This window comes from Mesoplodon bidens (assembly GCF_964165515.1).
Source record: "Mesoplodon bidens genome assembly, chromosome: 2".
Taxonomy (NCBI): domain Eukaryota; kingdom Metazoa; phylum Chordata; class Mammalia; order Artiodactyla; family Ziphiidae; genus Mesoplodon; species Mesoplodon bidens.
In genome coordinates, this window is record NC_138177.1 from 142,566,730 (window position 1) to 142,592,929 (window position 26,200).

The 26,200-nt window shown below is 37.3% G+C and overlaps 1 protein-coding gene across 1 annotated transcript in view; it reads right to left on the reverse strand.

The window, feature by feature from the left end:
• The window catches only part of ZYG11B (zyg-11 family member B, cell cycle regulator), a gene marked incomplete at its 5' end in the record, with an annotated part of 147,674 nt that overhangs the window by 101,823 nt on the left and 19,651 nt on the right, over positions 1-26,200 (reverse strand). Inside the window, 7 exons of the mRNA XM_081223093.1 lie at positions 1,852-1,902; positions 2,152-2,251; positions 5,122-5,186; positions 6,136-6,312; positions 8,905-9,045; positions 18,327-19,081; positions 24,389-24,554. Coding sequence (XP_081079219.1) covers positions 1,852-1,902; positions 2,152-2,251; positions 5,122-5,186; positions 6,136-6,312; positions 8,905-9,045; positions 18,327-19,081; positions 24,389-24,554 — 1,455 coding nt within the window. The remainder of the gene's footprint in view (positions 1-1,851; positions 1,903-2,151; positions 2,252-5,121; positions 5,187-6,135; positions 6,313-8,904; positions 9,046-18,326; positions 19,082-24,388; positions 24,555-26,200) is intronic.

Genomic DNA, 26,200 nt, shown 5'->3' on the forward strand with positions numbered 1-26,200 from the left:
AGTAATTTGATCAGAGTCAACTTAGTAAGAGAAAGTAAGAACTGGAAGACCTAATTCTCTCTAACTCCAAGTTTTCCTTAAGAAAAAAAGAAAGGGCAAACTACATACAATAGTAAGAGAATTAAAGTCTAAATTGGATTTAAATAAGATAATAGCTTTGAAATTCCATTTGTAAATTACTTCTACCATAGCTTTAACCTAAGAAATTTAAGCTTGAAAAAGAAATATTTTAAGACCTACATGGGACATACATAATTCCATTTTTAGTTTACACTTTTGAGGGTAAAAGGGAGCTCTGCAACAACAGATACAAGTAACATTAATGAACACTATCACTTAAAGTTATGTACAATTCAGGAAAAAATTTTTAAAAACACAAACATCTAGTTGCAATTATGTAACTTAATAGCATAGTGGCTAAGAGTGTGGCACTAGAATTGGGCTACCTGAGCTTAAATATAATCTCTGCATCTGACTAACTGTGTAACCTTGTTTGCCAATTTAACTCTTTGTCTCCTCATCTGTAAATTGTGGGTGATAATTAAGGGCTTAAAAAACAAAGTTAGCTAGCATCATCATTACTACTACTATTAATTCCTGCTAATTCCGACTTAAACTAAACAATTTTCTCCCACAGCATATGAGTGTACTACTTCCTTAATCTCTTTGAGTACACCTCCCGCCAAAATTACTGAAACACATGTACAGCAATAAAAAGCCATTTTTAAAACTAAAATGTCATCCCTAAAAGAGTAAAAATAAATAAAATCAGCATCCTTTTCTACTCATCTAACATACGTATCATATTTTGTGCTAGGCACTTAGCATATTCCTTCAATTAATCTTTTTTTCCTTTTTATTTAATCTTCATAACAACTGTATAAAGCATTTTATCATCCCTAAGAAAATTTAGGTGACTTGTCCTAAATCACACAGCTAGTAAGTGATAGAACTGGGAATAAGCCCAGATATATTGACTACTCCTTCCTTTATACCATCACAGCCTTTTCCTCTTTTTACACTGCTTTTTTCACTCATATCACTCTTATTATTACATATTTATTAGACTGTATTACTGTATTACGACCAGGTCTACATAGCTATTTTCTCTACTATACTGTGAATTTCTTATGGGCAGGAATTACAGATATAATTCAGTGTATATCCCTAACACCTAGTAAGGTGGTAGGTACCTGATGAGTATCCTATACATATTTACCAAATGAGTGACTTACTTTCTCATTACATACATAATTTGTAAGTTATAGAAAAAGGGAGTCTCTCATTTGACTTTTCCATCTACTATTATTATTCAAACATCTCACACCAGGATTGTAACAAGCAGCTCCTAAGTGGACTTTTTCCTTCAGTCCTCCCTAAGGCATGGTTTAAATTTATTCTCTTTAAAGCTTTTAACTTTTCACTGTTCACTATATTGATTCCTCAAGTGAAGCAAGTAAATCATATATCAGCTATTTACATTATCTTCTTCCCTAAAGCATCTAGCACGACCGTATGCTTAAAATAGACTCCACATTTTCTTCATAAATAACAAAATCACAGAATTTTAGAACTAGATAGGATCTTAAGGTTTATTCAGGTCGCAATGGTCCAGGTAATTTATCTAAATTCACAAAGTGAGTTTACAAGTTAGATCCCAGGTCATCTGACTCCTAGTTCAGGGCTCTTTCCATCTCTGTTAAGGAGTAAAGCTGCCTCAGTGAAGAGAAATTAATTCAGTCACTTAGAAGTAACAAAAATAATCTTTTAAAATATAAAATGTCAGAAGATACACAACACTGCCTGAAAATAATGCAAATGAAAACTGTTTAGGAGTCTGTACAGACTTACCCTGACAATGAAGAGTTCAGCACCAAGCTGTGCAGTTTGTTCTGTAGAAAGCTGCAAGCAAGCAGAAGACAAAGTAAATGTCCAAGAATTCACCAGTGTGAGTTTAATATCATTCACTGTAACAGAATCCAAAGGTCAGACTAAAATCTCTGATCAACCTGGAATTCCACAATACCGAATACAGCTTGAGTAAGTTACCTGGCTTACTAAAACCCCACTGGCACACAGATTTGGGGAAAAATAGTAACTGTCATGGGAAATAGTTCCCTACAGAAAACTATTCAACAAGAGTTCAGGCACCTTGGCAGCCAGAATGGAAATGATTGCAACTGCCATCCTTTGCATGTTTTGATCCTCATGGTTGCAGAGCCACTGCATGACAAGCTTGGCTGCTTCAAACCTGAAAACACACAAAGAGTGTCATGAATTAATCCTGGAGGCCCCAGGCATAGTTTCAAAGCTCCAGCTGGGAACTGATGCTACAATTTAGGTAGGTGAGAAGGAAGGGGAAAATTCCTCCTAATTGATAAGAGAATAACAAGTGCACTTAGTGTTGTGGAGATGGTGTCATTAATTCTGACAACACTTTGTAAAGGAACAAGAGTTTGGAAAATATGGTCAAAAATATCTGGCATTCATCTTCTAGAATTACAACATATTTCTATTCTGTAGTGATTTCTATATTACAGCAATAATTTAAAGTACTTTCTGGGTTCCTCCCAGTACCTAGCACAATGGGAACATTCATTCATTCACTCCGAAACATTTATTGAGCTCCTGTTTTGTGCCAGATACTGTTCTTGGTGCTGGAGAGAGGGTAGTGAACAAAACAAAATATCTCAACTCTCATTAGAGCTTACAGATAGTGGGAAGACAGATAATAAATAAATAAGTAAAATATATGGTTTGTTTAGGTACTGACATATGCTATAGAGAAAAAAAGAAAGCAGGAAAAGAGAAGATATGACATGTGGAAACTTTATCGTCCCCAAACATGCCCATAATTAGGTGGTAATATAGCCTGGTAGTTAAGAGCAGATTCCAAAGTTCTTTGAATTTTGGGGTTGGAATTCTAGCTCTATCTAATGCTAATGACAATAATAAAATAAACTATTTTATCATGTGAGGCAATGCAGTCAGGTCATTAAGAACATGATACACTTTGGAATCAGCCTGCATTCAAATATCACCTTCACCATTTATTAACTTTGGGGCCCTGGGCAACTTCCTTAATCTCTCTGAACTTCAATTTTCTTGTCTTTAAAATAATATGATCTATTCCATAGGACTGTTGTATATGATATCACACATAAAGCTCAAGACTTAGTACAGAACTTGGCACATACCAAACTTTTGATAAAGGTTAATTTTTTACTAGTATTGTCTTCCTCTGTGCCTTTACCTGTGCAGTTCCCAAAACACAAAACAATCAACTCAACCAGCTTTCATTTTCAAGGCAATATGGCATGGATATAAAAAGTAGAAGCTCTGGAGTCAGTCTGGATTTAAATCTAAATTCTGCTACTTACTATCTTATCACCTTGAGCAAGTTACTAAACTTCTCTGTGCCTCTGTTTCCTCATCTGTAAAATGAAGATTACAAGAGTAACAATTTCACAGGACTGTTGTAAGGACTGAATAAGCATATGTAAAACACTTAGCACAGTGCCTGGTAAGTGCTTCATACATTAGTTATCTTTATTATCTTAAATACCATCACTAACATGAAATCTTTAATGATCACCAAGCAGATGGAATCTTTCCCTCTTTGCTTGGGGGCCCAGTACATTCTGTCATCCCCTTCTATGAATGATTGTCTTCTATTATACTCATAATTCATTCATTCATCCATCCATCCATTAAACATCCACTTAAGTACTAAGTACTAGGGGCAAGATGAACCAATCACCGTTTCTTACCACAAAGAAGCTCAATTCTAGCAGAGTGCACGGGCTACATCAAGGGCAAATGATAGCCTACCTTGAATGATCTTAATAGCTGTGTGCCCAACTGCCTGTTTTCTAAAGTTTTATTGGAACATAGTTATCCCCATTTGTTTATAAAGTGTCTATGGCTGCTTTGGAGGTACAACGGCAGAGTTAAGTAGGTCCAACAGAGACCCAATGGCTCACAAACCTAGAACATTTATTATCTGGCCTTTTAAGAAAAAGTTTGCCAACCCTGGGGTAGTTTATAATTTTCTTTAGGAGATTATGTCTTTTCTACCTATGACTTCATATGATCAATACAGATGCTCAATATATTTATAAAATAAAATTAGCAATCTACATGAGATATATGTAGCTATATTTTTATCCAAATTATTTATTTCAAATAGTAAATGGAATACTTCATTGACTCAGCCATGCCAGATAACAGTGTACTGTTACCCAAATAAAAGTAATTCACAGTAAAATTACTGCTTGAGAAAGACATTTTTCTCATTAAATCATAAAGTATAAATTTCTTCTTCCAAATACCATCATTAAAAAATTATACTTTAAAGTAGTAAAATGAGGGCTTCCCTGGTGGCGCAGTGGTTGAGAGTCCGCCTGCCGATGCAGGGGATACGGGTTTGTGCCCCAGTCCGGGAGGATCCCACATGCCGCGGAGCGGCTGGGCCCGTGAGCCATGGCCGCTGAGCCTGTGCGTCCGGAGCCTGTGCTCCGCAACGGGAAAGGTCACAACAGTGAAAGGCCCGCGTACCACAAAAAAAAAAAAAAAAAAAGTAGTAAAATGAAAAAAAAAAAACCTGTTTAGCTCCCAAATCACATCTTAGAAAACAAGGAAACCCTTTATACTTACTGGAATCCAGCTATATGGTCTCCCTTAACCTCTGCTTAAAAAGTTTCTTCTATAATTAAGTATCAAATAACAATAATAATGAGGTATGATACAGAGAGAAGAACACTGGACCTAGAAGACTTGAGTCTTTCTAGCTTAGCAGTTACTAGTCACAAAACCACGGGTAAGACACTGAATTTCTATATGCCTCAATTTCTTCAGCCCACAATATTGTGCAGATATTCTAAAAACTATAATCAATATAAATTCTTATGCAAAGGGCTATGAAAACAGGGGCCAATCTGTTATCATGAACGTCAAAGCACTAAATTAGAGAAAGTAGATTTAGCATTCTATAAGGCAACGCACAATCCCACCCACTTGACTAATTGTACACCAGGAATACCCTGAATGGTAAGAAATGACCCAAGACATATTTCTAGAATTCCATTTTGCCCCATTTTAAGTTCTAGTGCTATCACTTGCCTGTTAAATGGGACATCTTGAAGAATTCGGTCACTGCAAAGTGAAAGGAGGCAATTCTTCTGTAACTAAAGAACCAAAGGGAGAAAAAAAATCCTGAATAAAATATTATTTTATTTTTTAAACAGGGGTAGACTCTATAAAAAAAAAGAAAGATTGATAAAACACCACTTATTTCTTAAAACCTTTATTCTGCCCACCTACTGTTCAAAGACTGACTTCCACTGGGCCCATATAAGTTTACTTGCACATTTAAAAAAATCTTTTCTATTACGTGAGAAATAGGGTAATAAATAGGATAACTCCAGCCAATCTCCCTCCCTTCTGGTGGCCTTTGGGTGGGTCCTATTTTGTCTTCTGTTCACCTGGCTTCCAGAGTCCATGAACACCAAAGCCTAAAGTTCATCTAGTTTGGCAATTGCTCTCAATGAGGGAAGCTGGCTTTAATGACCCACTCACCTATCTGGGTTGCCATTTTTACTTGGTTTTGCACCTCTGAGTATTTTGTACTAACTTGCCAACTCACTGTTAAATTTTAAGAGTTAAAAATGTAATTCAAGCAGCATTTTTAGTTTTCATCCTGAGGACAGGACAGGTTTTGTAGTCTACCTATACTGCTAGAAATAGAAAATCCATGTCTTACTCATTTCTCTATCCCAGTACTTAAGTATTGAGTGCTTGAGTACTGAACCAGTACCTGGTTCAGAACAAAAGCTCTAAGCCTATGCCTGTTTGCTGAAATTATCACTAACTCAAGGTCTAGGTGCAAGATGTTTTGTATGGCTTGCTTTATTTCCCTCAACATTTGGACTGAAATACTTTTAGGCAAGGAAAGCATTCTCTAGTTTTCTACTTCTCTATTGTCCTGCACTCAGTCACACCATAAAGTTATTACTTCACAGCCTCCAAAGGCATTTGAATTTCCAGGCTTGGTCTACTAAAATGAACTGTATGGAGGTGGGAGATGGGTAAGAGACACTAAAAGGAGTATTTGAATGGGAGTTCCCATATGCTTACCTGCTGGTGATTGGGAAAATGTTCCATGGCTTTGAGCAGCAAATGGGTCACATCAGCCAGGAGTCGCACAGGCATTCCTGCAGCAAGATCCTGCTTCGTTAAGTTAAACACACAGGCGCTTGCAGCAAGTTGCACTGGCAAATTCATAGGGTGGTTTCTCATCCCAGTAACCACAAGCTGGAAAAAAAAATTAGTTCTTTTGATCCAACTTATAAATATAAGCTCTCTTCATATAGCAACATTACTTTGTTGATCTATAATAATTTCTAAGATGTCTTACATATCTTTTTTATCCTCACGTGCAGAGCCTAGGACATAGCAGTTACTCACCAATATTCAGTTCCTGTTCACCTGGTCAAGGTAGGTATCAAGTTGTTCATGTCCAGAGATTTTTCTATAATGCTAAAGAATCTTTTCTATTCAGGGAAAACATCTTTGTATTTCCAAGACCTAGTTCAGGGCCTATTATATGCTAAGCACTAAACAAATTCTTACTGACTTGAAGAGAGTAAACCAGTAGCAAACTTCACTTTCAAACCCCAACAGTCAGTTCCTTAAGAACACTGCTAAAGTTAGAGTACCATAAAATCCATTCACTTCCCTCTGGCTGACATAACTACTTCTCTCCTTTTCCTCTCTCCTCAAATCCCCAACAAATCCTCCCCATTCCTCACTACTGGCTGAAGACCTTGCTTCCAGTTACCTTGAGAAAACTGAAGCAATCATAAAGAACTTCAGATTCTCACTTCCACATGTACCTCCTTACCAGCATACACATGCGCATATGCTGTCTTCCTGCCTGTTACCATAAATGACCTTTGGGGGCTCCTCTCTAAAGGTAATCCCTCCACTTATATGCTAGATTCTTCCCTTCTTGTCTACTCAAGGACACTGCTTCAGCTGTTCTCCCCTTTCACTCCTGTATCAGTTTTTTATTCTGTACTGGATCATTAATATCATCATACAAACAAGCTATTTTTTTCTCCCATCCAAAAAAAGAAAAAAAAAAAACCCACACACTTCTTCAGCCAACTACCACCTTTTTTCTTTGCTCTCTTCTGCAAGAATCACATTTCTCTCTGAATGAATGAATGAATGAATGAATGAGTAAATATTTCAGATCAGGACTAGAGGTCTGGTCCTTTGTTACTCAGGTTCACAGTAACCAAAACCAAACAATGATAATGCATATACCAAGTGCCAACATCCTCTGGTATGTACATAGGAGGTGACAGATGTTGGGGGTAACACCTTAGGACTTAAATGTTACTGGTTCCTTTCCAAACACCCCATTCTCAAAATCTAAGAAACTGGGAGGTTAAGGCATTTCTGGCTCTGACACTAACTTTCTGTTACTTAACCTCACAGACCCTCAGGTACATAATCTGTAAAACAGGAGATAAAACTTATCTCTTGGGATTGTCGTGCCCACTAAATGAGGTATCAAATATAATATAGTCCTATACTCATTGGTTTCTAAACTGAATGTGCATAAGGATTATCTTGGGGGATTATTAAAATGCAGATTCCTGTACCTCACGAATTCCTGAGGTACTCTAATTTTCCTTATAATTCCTGTACCCAGCCCTATTGAAACTAAATTTCTTGGCATGAGGTTCACAAATATGCTTTTAATTTTTATTTTATTTTTTTAAGATTTTTAAAAAAGATTTAATTAATTGATTAATTAATTAATTAATGTGTTTTTTGGCTGCGTTGGGTCTTTGTTGCTGCGTGCTGGCATTCTCTAGATGCAGTGAGCAGGGGCTTCTCTTGTTGCAGAGCACAGGCTCTAGGCGTGCAGACTTCAGTAGTTGTGGCTCGCGGGCTCTAGAGCGCAGGCTCAGTAGTTGTGGCACACGGGCTTAGTTGCTCTGTGGCATGTGGGATCTTCCCAGACCAGGGCTCAAACCCTTGTCCCCTGCATTGGCAGGTGGATTCTTAACCACTGCACCACCAGGGAAGCCCCTTTTACAGATTTTTTTTTTTTTTTGATGTGGACCATTGTCAAAGTCTTTACTGAATTTGTTACAATACTGCTGCTGTTTTATGTTTTGATTTTTTGGCCACAAAAAATCTGTGGGATCTCAGCTCCCCAACCAGGGATTGAACCCGCACCCACTGCATTGGAAGGCAAAGTCTCAGCCACTGGACCGCCAGGGAAGCCTCTCATGAATATGCTTCTTAAAATAAGCAGTATCCCAGACTTCTGATGGATAGAGGACCACATTCTGACAAACAATGTCCTAAGTAATCAACAAAATTAAGAATCCTCCTTTTTTGCCTTTCAAAAGCTATCTTGGTTAAAATATCTTAATTGAGGAATAACGCAGATTAGTTACAAAAGCACAGGAGGTTCATAAATTGCATGGAAAAGTGCCTTATAAAATTCCAATATTGTATCTCTTAAAAAAGCCTATATGAAAGCAATACAGGGGTAATATACAAAGCAGTGTCCTGATTCCAGTCATATATTCCATTTTCTACTACAGCTGGTGAAAACATATCACAGTGATTACTGGTTTTAGATAGTTAAATATGAACTTGAAGGCATTTATATTGCTTAAATGAGACTACTATAAAACTTCAGTAACACTATGCAACTATCTCCTCTCATTCTCATCTATGGCTAATAACTGAAATTATACATTATCAATCCCATTACAAAAAACCAGACTAAATGCAAATTTTCACTGATTTTCTTCACAAAACCATCATCTATCTAGGAAGACAATTTCAAATTTCTCATATGCAGTTTCTTATTCTTACCTTTAAAATTTCTGGTTTTGTTTTTTCCATCACATGAGTCAGGCTAAAAAGGTGAAATAGAGCTTCCCGGACAAAGAATGCCCGTTCACTGTACCGCTTCAGTGCTTCTGCAATCTGAGTTTCATTGGCTTCTCCAGACACCTTTGAACATAAACAGAAGATGAGTTTTTAGGATTCTTTTCAACCCTCTGTCTCTATCCAAACATCATTTGTGTGGATAGCATCCAGGGTAGCTTTGCAAAGCCTGAAACAAATGGGAATGATCACTTTCCAATCCATCCAGAAAAGTCATCCTTTGGAGGTATACATATGCTAAAGAGATGTATATTAGATAGGCTAAGACCCTACTATAAGTCTATGGGTAAAATTTTCTATACTGTACCTAAAATAAATCTCAAGATATGTAACACTATTTACAAGGTCTTACTACCCATGATTAGGCTCCTACTGCCTCTTAAGGTAACCCTCTCCCCCTAACTCACAATGTTATAACTACAGTGGCCTTTCTTTTTTTTTTTTTTTATAGCAGTGTGTACATGTCAATCCCGAACTCCCAATCTATCCCTCCCCCGCACCCTATAGTGGCCTTTCTTTCTGATCTTTCAATAAGCCAAGCTCTTTCCCAGGAAAAGGCTACTAAATATAATATCCTCTCTGAGTGAAATCTTCCTCTCTTTCTCTACCTAATTTCTATTCATCCTTCCCATTTCAAGTTAAATGACACTTCTCTAGAAAGGCCTCTCTGACCCACCAATCTAAATCAGGTCTCCCTTGAAACACCTCCTTCATAGCCATTATCATAACCCCCCTAGTAGACTGACCTATTAACCACTGTACCTTAACAGGGAGCATTGTGTGTGGCTCATAATAAGCACTCAATAAATACTTATCAAATAAATGTATTAATTAATTTTCCCAGATTTATCAAGCTCCCACTCAGCATCAAGAGGTGCTGTTCAAAAGTAAGTTTACCTAGGAATTTCCCATTTATACAGGTCAATATCCTTAAGCTGTGGTTCATATACCATTGGGTAATGAAATGTATATTAACAGGAAGTGGCTTCTTAGAAAAGTAATCCAACTAATGAGTAGTAAAAAAAAGAGGGCTTCCCTGGTGGCGCAGTGGTTAAGAATCCGCCTGCCAACGCAGGGGATATGGGTTCGAGCCCTGGTCTGGGAAGATCCCAAATGAGGCGGAACAACTAAGCCCATGCGCCACAACTACTGAGCCTGAGCTCTAGACCCCGTGAGCCACAACTACTGAGCCTGCATGCCACAACTACTGAAGCCTGCATGCCTACAGCCCGTGCTCTGCAATAAGAGAAGCCACTGCAATGAGAAGCCTGTGCACTGCAACGAAGAGTAGCCCCCGCTCGCCACAACTAAAGAACCCCATGTACAGCAATGAACACCCAATGCAGCCAAAACTAAACAAAACTCTTAAAATAAAAAAAAGAAACTTCTAGAATATCACCATGATCCCCAATGAATAACTAGGTGTTAAGTGTCAACAACTGCTAAAAATCACAGAAAGAAAAACAACCAGACATTATGTACTTCCTTAATGAAAGAGCACAACACCTGAGGGTCCTGCCAAAGGGATCAAACGTGAGTTTGATTAAGTCACTAAATCCAACTACCAATTTGCAGAAAATACAAAGTCAGTGAAATATGCACTACAAGCATACAGTCAAGAAAACCCAGGTGGAGGGAGACTACAAATCAAAGGGCTGGATTCGTTAATACACAAATTATAAGGAAAAGAAAGGGATGGAGAGGGAACTTATAAAAGATACTCAAAAGACATATAATTTTGAAAAATGGGTAAGATTAACTAAGTGCCTAGAGGTAAACAGGTGGATGATAAACTATTTAAAAGAGCAAGGACATGATTATCATTAAAGTCTGGACAGAGATTACTTTTGTGGGGAAGGAGGGAGTTGTGATCAGGTTGTAGCTGACAAGTTCTATTTATTAACCTGAGTGATGGTTTCAAGTGTGTTCATCTTATTTTCACTCATTAAGGTATACATTTGTTATTTATGGTCTTTGCATCTGTCTTATTTTACAAAAAGGCAAAAAAACGCAAAAAAAACAAAAACAAAACCCAAAACCCTGCTGTTCAGAGAGAGATAATCTTCTCATTACGGTGCAAGACTGTCTTTTTTTTGGCAGTACCATTATAAAAGGTGACACAAAAATAAACACTTTTAAAATATATTACTCAGAAACTAGGTTTTATATGAACATAGAGTATTCAGGCGGGAATATGCAGCTCTGAGGAAATGAAGGGCTGCATCATGGCTGACATTTCAAACACTGATAGGATATGCTACAAAGGTCTAATAAGAATTAGACTACAGTACAGATGTGTACCAAGTGACACAAAGGCAAGTTTTGAGCATTTGTAAGATTGTAGGAATAACAGTGGAAGTTTCTTTACAAAATGCTTTTTAAACTATTTATGTATAACATACATACATAAACATTGGTCTTGACTATGTATTCACATATATAAGCAGTTATTGAATAATAAAAACTTTCCAAGTGTTCAGTTCTTTTGGAATCACCCTGAACTTTTTCTTAGATTTTCTTAGATTTGCAAAGACACTGAATTATTACATGAGATAAAAAAGATTGTATGAGGGAAAACACATTAACAATAATCTTCATCAGACTTCATCAGTTCACATTTGGTTGATTGCAACAGCTTTATATTAACTTACATGAAATGTAACCTCAAGTTACCTTTAAATATAAAATTAAAGAACTTTTGTTACTGGAATGTAAATACTCTAAACCAAATTTCATTGCCTGTATGTTTATTCAGTGATCAACACTTCTCTAGCCAGTGATAAACCCTCAAATCAAGCAATCTGGCTCCTCAAACTATATGCATCTTCAATTCAATCAATTTCGTATGCTAGATCAAAAAAAAAAAAAAACCAAAAACGAACAAAACAAAACAAACAAGTGTCTGTATGCATTAGTTTCTGCAAACAATTTAAAACAGAGAAAATATCCCTAACCACTAAATTAAGCCTTATTAATATTTAATATATGGATTAAAACTAAAATGTATATTCTAAGGAAAAACTTTCTTGTAGCACTCAGTATATAACTCTATTATAGCATTTCTTACAATGGATTAAAGCTATTTTTAAATTGGTCTGCCTCCTCTCCACGAGACTATAATTCCTCAAGGGCAGAGGCCTTAGCTCAGACATCTTTAAAAAGTTCTTAGTGTTTTTTAAAATGGATCGACTCCTTTGCTTAAAAAAACTTATTATGTACCTTCACTGGATGTTGATTACTGCCATTTAATATAGGAGTCTTAGTTCTCAAGGGAGAAGTCTAGGCTAGAGATATAAATTTAGGAGTCATTAGCATATAGGTTTAGGGCCTGGGAGATTAGGAAGAACCAATAAAGGAAATTGAGGGTGAGTCCAAAAAGTAGGGAAAAAACAAGACCAGTCTGATATCCTAGAAACTACGTTAAAAAAAGTATTTCAAGAAGGAGGACAAGATCAACTGTGTCAAATGCCACTTTAGATCAAATAAGATGACAACTGAGAATATTGGGTTTAGCACACAACCAGTGATTCTCAGGAACTGGGAACCACAGCTTGGTAAATAACCCCAGAGTCTAGGAATGAGGCAGCCAAAAAACATAAGAGTCCTAACTGTGGAGAAGTGGAAGGTTCAAGAAACTGATGCTTACAGATGAATAAATTGGGTAGGGAAACAGGTGACAGAGTTGGTAATTCTGTGGTAAGAAAACCATCTGTGTTGGGACTAGAAACAGAGAGGGAAGGAAAGAACCAAGATTCTCAAATATAGCCAATGAGATGTAGTAGAAAGGACACATACCAGGCTCATCAGCTGGCTGCGACCCTTAAGAAAGCCATTCCCTCCCACTGAGGACAATACTTCCCACACAGAGTCAAGAGATCAAAATAAATAATATATATGAAAGTGGAAAAAACAAAACCTTTGTTCTTATAACCACCCACTAAGAGTATAATAGAATGCCTCATAAGGAATACTGGGGAGTCACACTGTCTCTATTTCCTGTATCTTTCAGTGTGGTCTAAGAAACATGTAAAGCCCAAAATGTCAACCTAAACTAGTTTAAAGCATCACAATACTAAGACAATCATTTCAGACAAGTTTTTCATCAACTTTGCTAACTTGGAAAATTCTAAAAAAGGAGACAGAGCAATCTCAGCTCTCTTCCCTTAACATGACCTATTATTTTTCAGCTCTCAAATTAGTAGTCAAACAAATAATTTAAAAGAAACGTCAATTTTTTGGCCAAGAGGTACATGCAAATATGCTCAACATTACTAATTATTAGAGAAATGCAAATCAAAATTACAATGAGGTATTACCTCACACCAGTCAGAATGACCATCATCAAAAAATCTACAAACAATAAATGCCAGAGAGGGTGTGGAGAAAAGGGAACCCTCTTGCACTGTTGGTGGGAATGTAAATTGATACAGCCACTACGGAGAACAGTATGGAGGTTCCTTAAAAAACTAAAAATAGAATTACCATAGGACCCAACAATCCCACTACTGGGCATATACCCTGAGAAAACCATTAATCCAGAAAGACACATGTACCACAATGTTCACTGCAGCACTATTTACAATAGCCAGGTGATGGAAGCAACCTAAATGCCCATCGACAGACAAATGGATAAAGAAGATGTGGTACATACATACATACAATGGAATATTACTCAGCCATAAAAAGGAACGAAATTGGGTCATTTGTAGAGACGTGGATGGACCTAGAGACTGTCATACAGAGTGAAGTAAGTCAGAAAGAGAAAAACAAATATTGTATATTAACGCATATATGTGGAATCTAGAAAAATGGTACAGATGAACCTGTCTGCAAGGCAGAAATAGAGACACAGATGTAGAGAACAAACGTATGGACACCAAGGTGGAAAGGAGGGGTGGGATGAATTGGGAGATTGGGATTGACATATATACACTAATATGTATAAAATAGATAACTAATGAAAAAACAAAGCAACATCAACTTTTGTGTATAGTTGAATAAAGGGCAAAGTTCCAATGATCTCTATTTTTAAAAAATTATTTTAAAACAATGATTCTCCATTTTAGCTGCATATTACAATCACCCAAGGAGCTTTAAAAAATACTGATGTCTGGGTCCCACCTCCCTGTGGTTCTGATTTAATTGCTCAAGTTCCTCAGATGATTTTTTTAATTAAAAATTTTTTCCAGCTTTATCAAGATGTATAATATTATACATGCATATATCACAAATACATCATGTAAGTTTAATGTGTAAAATATGATGAGTTGACACATGTAAATATTGCAAAATGATTACCATGATATGGTTAGTTAACACATCCTTCATCTCAAATAATTACACTCCAGGTAATTTTAATTACAGTCAAGGCTGAGAATCACTGCTTCAATGTTTACAGAGGTGGAAACTAGATGATAGCAAATAAAGTAGGTGTTTTCTAGAGCCAAGATTTCAAAGTAATAACAGTTCCATTGTGAAATCAAACTTGTTTCACAGAGGCATTGTGGAACACAGATGACCTACTAGCCTCAACTAAAAAACTTAGGCTAATTCACTCTAGGGTCTGTTGGTGGTAAGAACAATCAGCAAAAATTGTACTGCTCAGGAATCACAACTATTAGAGGATCTTTGCCTTGAGAAGATTATTTAGTGCAGTGTACTAGGGACACATTCCTTTCATCCTTCAGGACACAGGTGAAGCTCACCTCTTCTGGGAAATCCTTCCGAAACTTCCAGTACACAGAGATTAAGAATTCTTTCCCTTTGATTTTTACAGTTCTTTACTGTCTGACCCACTTCTTAGGGAGTTAAGTAACACTAAAATAGTAATTTACATGTTTATATTTCCTTTACCAACAAGCCCTGTGCTAGAAATCTATCTTGTTCCATAACAAGTTGTATGTAAGTTCCTCAAACTTCTTGCTGCCCTGCACCTGGCTTATGTGACCTTGCGAAATCTGGCCCTGGCACCTACTTCTCCAGCCTCACTTCATTGCTCTGCAACTTCTTACTCTGGAACTCTAGCCACAGTGGCCTTCTTGCAGTTCCTTGGATGTACCATGCTCCATCCTACCACACATCTTTTGCATATATCATTCTCGCTGCCTGGAATTTCCTCTACCAAGCTACTCATCCATAAGATCTTCACTCATTCATCAAGTCCTCAGAGAAGCCTTAAACTAAGTCGAGTCTCTCTGTTAAATATTCTCAAATGTAGTACTGTATATCTTCTAGATTCTTAGCACTATGCAGTTTAAAGCATATGTATGGATGCATATTATATGTTAATATATGTATATGAGGACTTCCCTGGTGGCTCAGGGGTTAAGAATCCGCCTGCCAATGCAGGGCACATGGGTTCGAGCCCTGGTCCGGGAAGATCCCACATGCCGCAGAGCAACTAAGCCCATGTGCCACAACTACTGAGCCTGCACTCTAGAGCCCGCAAGACACAACTACTGAAGCCCACGCACCTAGAGCCCGTGCTCCGCAACAACAGAAGCCACCACAATGAGAAACCCGTGCACTGCAACGAACAGTAGCCCCCGCTCACCACAACTAGAGAAAGCCTGCGTGCATCAACAAAGACCCAATGCAGCCAATAAATAAATAAATGAATAAATAATAAAATTTTAAAAAATATGTATATGAAATGTAAATATATATATTTAAAGCATATACCCATGACATATGAAACTTCATTGTTTGACTCCCTCACTAAATTATAAGCTCCATGAGGGCAAGAGCATGCCTGTTTCGCCTCACCATCAAATCCCCATGTCCAGCACAGTACAGAGTATGCACTTAATAAAATATTTATTGAATGAATAAAAAAGAGTGACTCAAAATAATTTCTTACATTCTATTTTTTAAAGTCTACATTTACAAATAGTCTAAGAACTGAAATGTTTTAAAATGTTTATAACTAAACTTTCCTTCTCCTTTTTTGAGATCAATAATGGTTGCACAAAAAAAAAGGAACCCTCCTACACTGTTGGTAGGAATGTAAATTGGTGCAGTCACTATGGAAAACAGTATGGACGTTCCTTAAAATACTAAAAATACTGTTACCATATGATCCAGCAATCCCACTCCTGGGCATATAACTGGAGAAAACTATAATTTGAAAAGATACATGCACCACAATGCTCACAGCAGCACTATTTTACAACAGCCAAGATATGGAAGCAATCTAAATGTTCATCGACAGAAGAATGGATTAAGAAGATGTGGTATATATACATGATGGAATACTACTCAGCCATAAAAAAGAAAGAAATATTGCCATTTGCAGCAACATGGATGGACCTAGAGATTATTATACTAAGTGAAGTAAGTCAGACAGACAAAGGCAAATACCATATATCACTTATATGTGGAATCTAAAATATGAGACAGGGGCTTTCCTGGTGGTGCAGTGGTTAAGAATCCAACTGCCAATGCAGGGGACGCAGGTTCGAGCCCTGGTCCAGGAAGATCCCACATGCTGCAGAGCAACTAAGCCCGTGCACCAGAACTACTGACCCTGCACTCTAGAGCCTGCGAGCCACAACTAATGAGCCCACGTGCCACAACTACTGAAGCCTGCGTGCCTAGAGCCCATGCTCCACAACAAGAGAAGCCACTGCAATGAGAAGCCTGTGCACAGCGATGAAGAGTAACCCTCGCTCGCTGCAACTAGAGAAAGCCTGAGCGCAGCAATGAAGACCCAACGCAGCCAAAAAATAAAATAAATTTATAAAAAAAAATAAAATATGAGAAAAATGAATTTATGTATAAAACAGAAACAGACTCACAGACATAGAAAACAAACTTATGGTTTTCAAATGGGAAAGAGGGAGGGATAAATTAAGAGTTTGGGATTAGCAGATACAAACTACTATATATAAAATAGATGAACAACGAGGTCCTATTATATAATACAGGGAACTATATTCAATATCCTGTAATAAACCATAATGGAAAAGGATATGAAAAAGAATCACTTTGCTGTACACAAGAAACTAATACAACACTGTAAATCAACTATACTTCTATAAAAAATAAATAAAATAATGGTTGCTCAAAAAAGATACCTTGTAATTTTGGTCATAGTATTCATTTCTAGACCATCCCTGACTCTGCCCCCAGTAGGATCAAATGATACTTCTGCTTAAGCGGTGTAGGAAGTAGGGGGGAAAAAAAATGGGGCTCTGGAATTAGACAGATGTAGATCCAAATGTTGGTTCTAACTAATAGTAAATCATGGGCTTCCCTGGTGGCGCAGTGGTTGAGAGTCCGCCTGCCGATGCAGGGGACACGGGTTCATGCCCCAGTCCGGGAAGATCCCACATGCCGCAGAGCGGCTAGGCCCGTGAGCCATGGCCACTGAGCCTGCGCATCCGGAGCCTGTGCTCTGCAACGGGAGAGGCCACAACAGTGAGAGGCCCGCGTACCGCAAAAAACAAAAAAAAAACAGTAAATCATATAATTTCTATGACTCTGTTTCTCACCTATAAAATGGAGTTAATACCTATCTATAGATATTAGCATATACAATATAAAGCACCTATAGGATATAATGTATGTTAGAAGAATATTAGTTTTCCTTAACTTGTTATAATTCTATCCTTCAAAGTCTGATTCAGATACCATCTTCTCTCTATCAAGTCTAAAACTCTCCAGCTAGAAAAAATTTCTCCTACTTTCTTACAGCAACTACACTGATCCTTGGCTTTATAGTTATAACATCACTACTACTATCAGGCTCCTTGGAGGCAAATCCTATATCTTTTTCATCTTTGAATCCCAAGCTGTACCAAGTCCAACAGATGTTTCCTAAACTGAATTTAAACCATTAGGCATGAAGAAACCTTAAGAAAAGCAAAATTTTACCATTTCTACAATAGAGATCTCCTTGGAGAACTTGCTCTCCCATCAGATACTCAATTCAACAAGGAGCATCCCTAGTTTCTTTGAAGTGATCCTTTAGAAATGGTATGTTTAAGTGGTTCAAAATATCTAAACATTATCATCATGTGAACTATCATTTATCCAGGGCCTACTATATGACTTCCACTTTACATATATAATTATTAATCTTCAGAAGAATTTTGCAAGGTACGAATCATATCTATTTTATAAATAAATGTAAATTCAAAAAAGTTACAGCATAGCTTGCTCTGGGTTGTGAAGCAAGTAAGCTGGGATTTTAATTAGGACTCTAACTCTAAAGCAAGCCCTTTCCACTATATAATGTCCTGTTTCATGAACATGTTCCGTATGTTATTAGACATTCACCTTAATGGAGTCTTATGCAACTAAAACATTGGTCAGCCAGACAAAGGAATATATTTTTAAAGTCTAACCTTCAAATGTCCTTCGCCTGTGAGGAATTCAGAGTAGCCAGCATCAGTGGCCAGCAAACCTACAAACTGCATGCTGGGCCGTTGTTGTATAAAGGCTTCAACAGCTTTATCTGTCACATGCTTCCTCCCAGAGACATCCAGGGAGACAAGGTTGGGCAGGATGTCCTTTTGTTCTAGTAATCGAAGAGCTATGTCTGATGTAAACTGTTTATCATCTGAAATATCAAGATGATTCAGATGTCTTAGTTCCCGAACAACATCCAGTATCTGGGTAGTTGTCATTTTTAAACATTTCAAATGATGCATGGTTAGAGACTTGAGTCGGTCTTTGCAGGCCAGCAGAGCCGTGATGTCTGTGATCGAGGTGTTAGAAATATCCAGGCTCTCTAATCTTGGCAGTGAGGCAACTTCAGCCAGGTCTTCATTATAAAAGAGAACGTTGGTGATGCTTAATGCTCGAAGGCCAGAAAGCCGGCTAAAGCACCGCTCATAAGGATCTTCGAGTGAGAGAGTTAATGAGTTCAGCACTAGGCACTGGAGATTTTGCTGGATCCATTTGTTACTGCCAAGCCCACTGATAATGTCTGTAATTGTGATATCAGCATTCACACCTGTGGCATCAAGCTCCACTAACTTGTGGTGGCAGAAGGCTTTCCGGAACGCAACGGCAGAGATCTTGGCTTTGCGAATGCAAGCTCGTTTTAAGCGCATCTGGTTGCCCCTAAAAATACCTACAGTTGCATCATTCAGGAGACCTAGGAAAAAACAAGCAACACTTTAACTTCAAAAAACGGTTAAAGGATAGCTAAAATTTCCAAAGCAGTCCCATGTAAAAATATTTCATTTAATTGACATACAATTCAGTGAGGTAAGAATACAATTATCTACAATTTACAGATGAGTAAACTGGGGTTCAAAAAAGTGGCCTTCCCAGAGCACAGAAATAGCACATGGCAGAATCAGGACTGTGGTAGACACTATTGATATTTATTAACATCTGGTTCTCCTCCCCTTCCTGGACACACGGACAACTACGTTTCCCAACCTACCCTTGGACTTAGATGGGGCTATGTGCCTAGATCTAGCCAACGGTATACCAGAGCCAAGTACAAAGTATCATGAAAGCAAAGAAAAGGAAATAATCCATGATGCCTGGAGATCTGAAAAAGACTTCATGGAAAAGGTGATCTTTGAGAAAGTCCTTCAAAGATGAAGGAAAAGTTCAAAGATGGAGAAAGAAGGTGAGGGGAATTAAAGGAAGAATAAACAGCATCAACAAAGCCTTAGAATACCTATGGCAAATCATTATGCTGTACACCTGAAACTAATATAATGTTACGTGTCAATTATATCTCAATTTAAAAAATGGAAAAAAAAAAAACAGCCTTAGAGATGTGAAAGCCCAGCACACAGTTAGAAAACAACAAGTAGTTCTACACTGCTTGAACATAAGAAACGGCTAGAGCTATAAGGTGTCTCCCTGGTAAAGAGAGGGAAAAGAATATAGGGGAAAACCTAGGTATGAGTGAGAACATGGTACATTTTTGGAAATTTAAGTATGGAAGTGGGAAGAGATAAGAAATGAGGCTAGATCACTCTGAAAGGTGAAGAGAAGAAACCAGACCAGCTAGGGGTCTTTGGACACAAAGAACAATACGTTGGATACTGGGTTTTTTCCCTGCACCATACATCCCAGGCTTAAAGTCAAAGAAGTGGGCAATTGGTAAATACCAACAAGCACACACAAAAGTAGCTCCCCCCCAAAATCTGATCACTCTAGCCAAAGTATCAGGAATGGGGCAGCCTAGCAAGGCAGGCAACTTTTAGACAGTAACTACTTTACTTCAGTCAAACACCAAAGAAAAAACTGTGGCCACACCCTCACCCACACCAGCAAATGCCAAGAGGGGAACCTAGACTTTCAATCTTGCTGTAACTAGTTGCCCCAGTCTCCCCACAGGGAGGTGTTACAGAAGGCTGAGTAGGAAGCCAGGACTTTCATGTCCATCTGGCAGTAATGAGATGCTCCTCCCCCTCAGTGCTGGAGTGGTGTCAAAGGAAGCCTAGTAGAGAGTCGAGACTTCATCACTGCCCAATAGTGTAAGTAATGAGGTCACCTCACCCCAACATGCTGTCAGTGGAGTCCAACTGAAGAAGAGAAATGAGGTACTCGTACCTCCCTCAGCTAGGGCAGTATCAGTAGAGACCTAGTGGGGAAACAGAACGCCAATCCCCTGCACAGCAATAATGAGGAGCCCCAAGTCTTGGGTGTCAACAGAAGTCAAGTGGGGAACCAGAATATTATCCCAATCTGGTGATAACAAGGCAGTGCCTCCACCTTCCAGTGCTAAAGTGGTGTCAGAGACACAGACTAAAACAGTAGTCTCATGTAGTCTCCAAAACAGTAGTCTCCAAAATGTCCAGATTTCAATAAAAATTCACTCATCATACAAGGGACCAGTAAGATCTCAAACTGAAAAAAGACAATCTATAGATGTCAACACTGAAATAACAGAAATGTTAAAATTATTTTATGAAGATCTTAAAGGAGCCATCATAAAAATGCTTAAGTGTGCAATTACAAACATGCTTGAAACAAATGGAAAACAAAAAGCCTCAAAAAAGAAATAGAAGATATAAAGAAGAACCAAAGGGAGGGCTTCCCTGGTGGTGCAGTGGTTAAGAATCCGCATGTCAATGCAGGGGACACGGGTTTGAGCCCTGGTCTGGGAAGATCCCTCGTGCAGCGGAGCAACTAAGCCCGTGCACCACAACTACTGAGCCTGCACTCGAGAGCCCATGAGCCACAAATACTGAGCCTGCATGCCACAACTACTGAAGCCCGTGCACCCAGAGCCCGTGCTCTGCAACAAAGAGAAGCCACTGTAATGAGAAGCCCACGCACCGAAACTAAGAGTAGCCCCCACTCACCGCAACTAGAGAAAGCCCACGTGCGGCAATGAAGACCCAATGCAGCCAAAAATAAATAAATAAAATAAACAAAGGAAAATTTTAGAATTGAAAAATACAGTAATGGTTGGGCTAAACAGCAGAACAGAAGGAACAGAGGAAAGAATCAGTGAACTAAAAAATAAAAAGATAGAAATTACCCAAACCTAAAGAACAAGAAAAAAAAATAGACTAAAAAAAAAAAAAATTGAACAGAGCTATTTGTCCCAGAGAGGAGCAACAGGGTAGGGTTGAAAAAGTATTTGAAGAAATAATGGCTACATACCTATTAAAATGACTGAAATAAAAAATAGTAATAACACCAAATGCCGGCAAAATGCAGAGGAACTGGGTCAGTCTTATATTGGTACGAGTGTAAAATGGCGAAGCCACTTTGGAAACAGTTTGGCAGTTTTTTAAAACCTAAACATGCAACTACCATAGAACCCAACAGTAGCACTCCTGGGTATTTATCCCAAAGAACTTAAAACTTATGTTCACATGAGACCTGTACATGGATGATTACAGCATTATAATATTCATAATATTAGATATTATATTCACAATAGCTAATAGATATTATATTCATAATAGCTAATAGTTAGATATTATATGCATAATAGCTAAATAGCATTATCATTAGGTGGTAAAATTCTTATTCTGATTCCTAGCTTTTATCCACACATTTCCTGGAAGATTTTTAGCTTTGAGACAACAGACACAATGAGCAAAGATTATGACAAGAGAATCACAGAACCAAATAAGTAAAACTCTTTAGTATCAGTCTTATTTTAATAAGGATTGCCACCAATATCATTAATCCTTTGAATCGGGTAAATAAGTAAAAATTTTTTAATGTAAATAAATTATTTTTTAAAATCATTATGCTATTAGAAAAAATATATTATCAATTTTAAAAGCATTCATAGGGAATTCCCTGGTGGTCCAGTGGTTAGGACTCCACGTTCTCACTGCCAGGGGCCTGGGTTTGATCCCTGGTCAGGAAACTAAGATCCCACAAGCTGCGTGGCACAGCAAAAATAAGAAAAAAAAAATTCACAGAACAACTTTTTTCCCATTTTATTATGAAAATTTTCAAACACACAAACATTTATCAAACAACTTTTTAAAATTGTGACAAGAATTTGTTCTTTTGCATATTAGCAGTATCCACTCCTGACTGAAGGTGGATATGATTTTTACAAAGAGATTAAATAATTCAGAACACTTTTTGGTGAAAAAGGCAGGTAATCACACTGGGGAAACACAAATGGGGGCAGCACATTGTTTCTCTGACTCTCACTTTCCTCATCTGAAGGCAGTTTGAAACAAAGAGGTAGAAAACACATTTTGATCAAGCATATAGCCTCCCCAAGACATTACTCTGGAGGACAATTATTTAGTTACATTTACTTAAAAACTACTTTCATTATTTTATCCATATAAAGCATTTGCCACAGTCCCTGGTATATAATAAGCATTCAATAAATGTTAGCTGCTATTATTAAGCAATAGTAGTCATATTTCAAAAGGAATCTGGCAAAGTTAAAACTTCAGTTAACATTTATTCTTTTGATTGACAAGACCAGTTATATATATAAATATTTAAATTGAGCTTGGTAAGTGTAATCATTCAATTGAGACCAGAAAGAAATGTTAGCACTGGCATGATCTCTTAAATTGTTGTGCAGCTTTGTAAGGGACCTTTAACTTTAACACGGATAATATCTATTGAAATTTACCCTAGTTCCTTTGGCAGGTTGGAAGAATTCAAAGACACTACAGACTTGAGCAGCTTAGTGAAAACCAAGGAATGTAGATGTCTTCTTCTTCCCTAAATTATTCCAAAATACCTCAATTACAGCCTTATTTCTCCCACCTTTCCTTGGAATGCATTATCTGCATTTGTGTTCGCTCTCCTCCTTCTCTCCCTCTCTCTCTCTCTTTCTCTCTCTCTCTCTATATATATATGCCAAATAATGGTATACACTTTTGCTGTGACTTTAAGTATACATAATAAATTTATATATTTGTATTTAATATTTAATAAAATATAATATTTATAAATATATTTATGTTATTGGATTGTCCAAAAAGTTCGTTCGGGTTTTTCCATAAGATGTTTTGGCCAACCCAATAGATGTGTATGTGTCTGTGTGCATATACATATCTAAAGTCACAACAAAAGTGTATACCATCATCAGGCATCTAGGAGCAGGAATACCTCTAATGTAGGTGTAGGAAGGTTGTGTGGCAGTGAAAAGAACATAGATTTAGAATCAAACAGATCTGCATTTGAACGACGACATTTATTAACACTGTGACTCTTAACAAGTTACATCTCTGAACCTCAGTTTCCTTATCTGTATATAAATTGGATAAAAATAGCTACATTATAGGTTTTTGAGAAAAGTCAAATTCAAGAAAAGCATATAAAATGCCTGGCATTATTACATGCAAGAGGCAATCAATAAATGATAATTATCATTACTGCCACATTTTCATTCTATTTTATAGTTGTGGAAAAATTGTGTTTCTTACTTGTAAGAGTTTATACACCCTAAATATATAAAGGCATTATATCTCTTTCAACTTAAAACTTATATAGAGGTAACAAAAATTATCAATATACATAACCAGAATTTCCCAGATAAATCTTTCATAATTTATTTTCAGAATGTGTTTGAAAACAGAAGTAATAAACTAGCTATGATTTCCCATTTCAAAGGTCAAAAGCAGAAACTAGTTTTTCCATAGTAGTATTTATTGATTTTCCTGCTGCCAAATGGTAATGTAAGGTGTTTTAGACCAGCAGACTTCTAAACTGCTATTTTGGAAGAGAAATTATTTTTGCCCTGAGAATGGCTCCTCAAAACAAAACAATATAGAAGAAACGAACAAAAAAATGATTTGCCACAGTAGAAAAGAAAAATGCTTATCAGAAATTACAAAGTAAGTGGCAGGATTGGCAAAAATAAATGAATTCCTCTTCCTAGAATTAGGGTTTTCTGTTATTTCTACGAAAATCATTAAATGGCCACAGTAGCACTTCAAAATCCAATGCCAATTAACAGCACATAATTTTTGTTTCCTCTATTTATTTCATTTCTTACCATGAAAAGCCATGGTCTGAAGCAGCCGATCAGCCACCTCCTGTGGGAATACTCCAGGTTCCTGCAGACACAGTGTTCCATCTTGCCTTGCTGAGCAGAACTTCTCAAGGTGAGTAGTCAGGAAATTCAAGCAGATATCAAGTAAGGAATAAGGAGATGCCTCCTCCTTGGATCCCAGGAAGAAACAAAGGGAAAACAAAAGTCAACAAGTTAGTTTCCAGAAAAGTGGAGAACAAAATATTCATTTCCTTGTTCAACAAGTACTTTTATTCAAATGTCTACCTTGTGCTAGATATCATGTTAGACAGTGGGAATACAACATGTGGTCCATGTTCTCAAGAAGCAGGAAAAGAGAAACATTTAAACAAATATTTACATAAAGTCTATTAAATACTAAATATAGAGGATATATTGGGTAGTCACATAAGCACACAGCAGAGTACCCTAATCAGTCAAGGATGGTCAGGGAAGACCTCAGAGGCACAGCAGATTAATCTTCCTAATTTACCAGCCCTAAATAACCCTGTACTGCTCAAAATGTCAATGGACTTCATGGGGCTGAAGACAAAAGACAAAATTCTTAGATTGTTAGAATGACGATGGCTGAGTCCTTCCAAAATCTAGCCCCAATTTACTTTCCAACTTAATCTCCCACAAAATTCCTAATAGTTCAAATATGATCAGTTTATTTGGGTAAAAGAATGTGCTATAGGTGTTATCGTCAAAAAAGAAAAAGGTTAACCCAGTTATTCCAATCTGAGGAACAAAGAACTAATCAAATAAGCACAAAGATTAAGTATAAGCGTTTTAATTACAGAAATAAACACTCTAAGTGTCCCCAACAACAATAATATAACTAAAATATAATTACAGTAGCTACCATCCGTTAGGTGCTTTCTATATGATTCTGCTGAGTGTTTAGCATGAATTATCCATTATTTCATTTATTCCTCACCCCTACTTTACAAAGCAGTGAAGGATTATCTTCATTTTTGCATAACTGAAAACTGGCTCAGAAAACTAACATCTTTCTCAGTATTCTACACACAGTAAGTGACAAAGTGTAAACTAAGACCTGGAGCAACCAAATAAATAAATAAATAAATAAATTTTTTTAAAGGTAAGTTTTAAAAATTACATAGTTTATAGAACTTCCTCAACCTGATAAAGGTCATCCATGAAAAACCCAATTAGGTAATAATAATACCTACTTCATAAAGTTGCTGTGAGGATTCAATGAGATAAAACAGGAACCAAAGAACTTAGAATAATGGCAGTGCGTCTGGAAACACACTTGTAAGGGTCAGAGGCAGGATTCAAACCCAGGAAATGTAGCTCCAAGAGCTTATGCCCTTATCCACCATAATATACTACCTTTTCAACTTTATATACAAATTCTAAATATGTTATCTCACCTGATACTCAAAGGTCTGTGATGTGAACAAGGATAATCATCTCCATTTAAAGAAGAAAACAGAGACGTTATATATCAAGCCAGGGACAGGACTAGAACTGTACTCAGATTATCTGAGATCTGCTCCAAAAACTATACTGCCATCTGTGACTCTCCAAATTCCAGTACTTTAAGCTAACATAGAAGTATTGAGAGATCAGTATTTCCTATTTTAGTAGTAGTAGTAGTAGTAGTAGAAGCCGTGCTGCAGCTTGCAGGATCTTAGTTCCCTAACTAGGGATTGAACCCGGGCCATGGCAGTGAAAGTGCCGAGTCCTAACCACTGGACTGCCAGGGAATTCCCCTTATTTTTAAACACATAGCAGCAGCACAGGAGGACTAACAAAGAAAGGACAAAA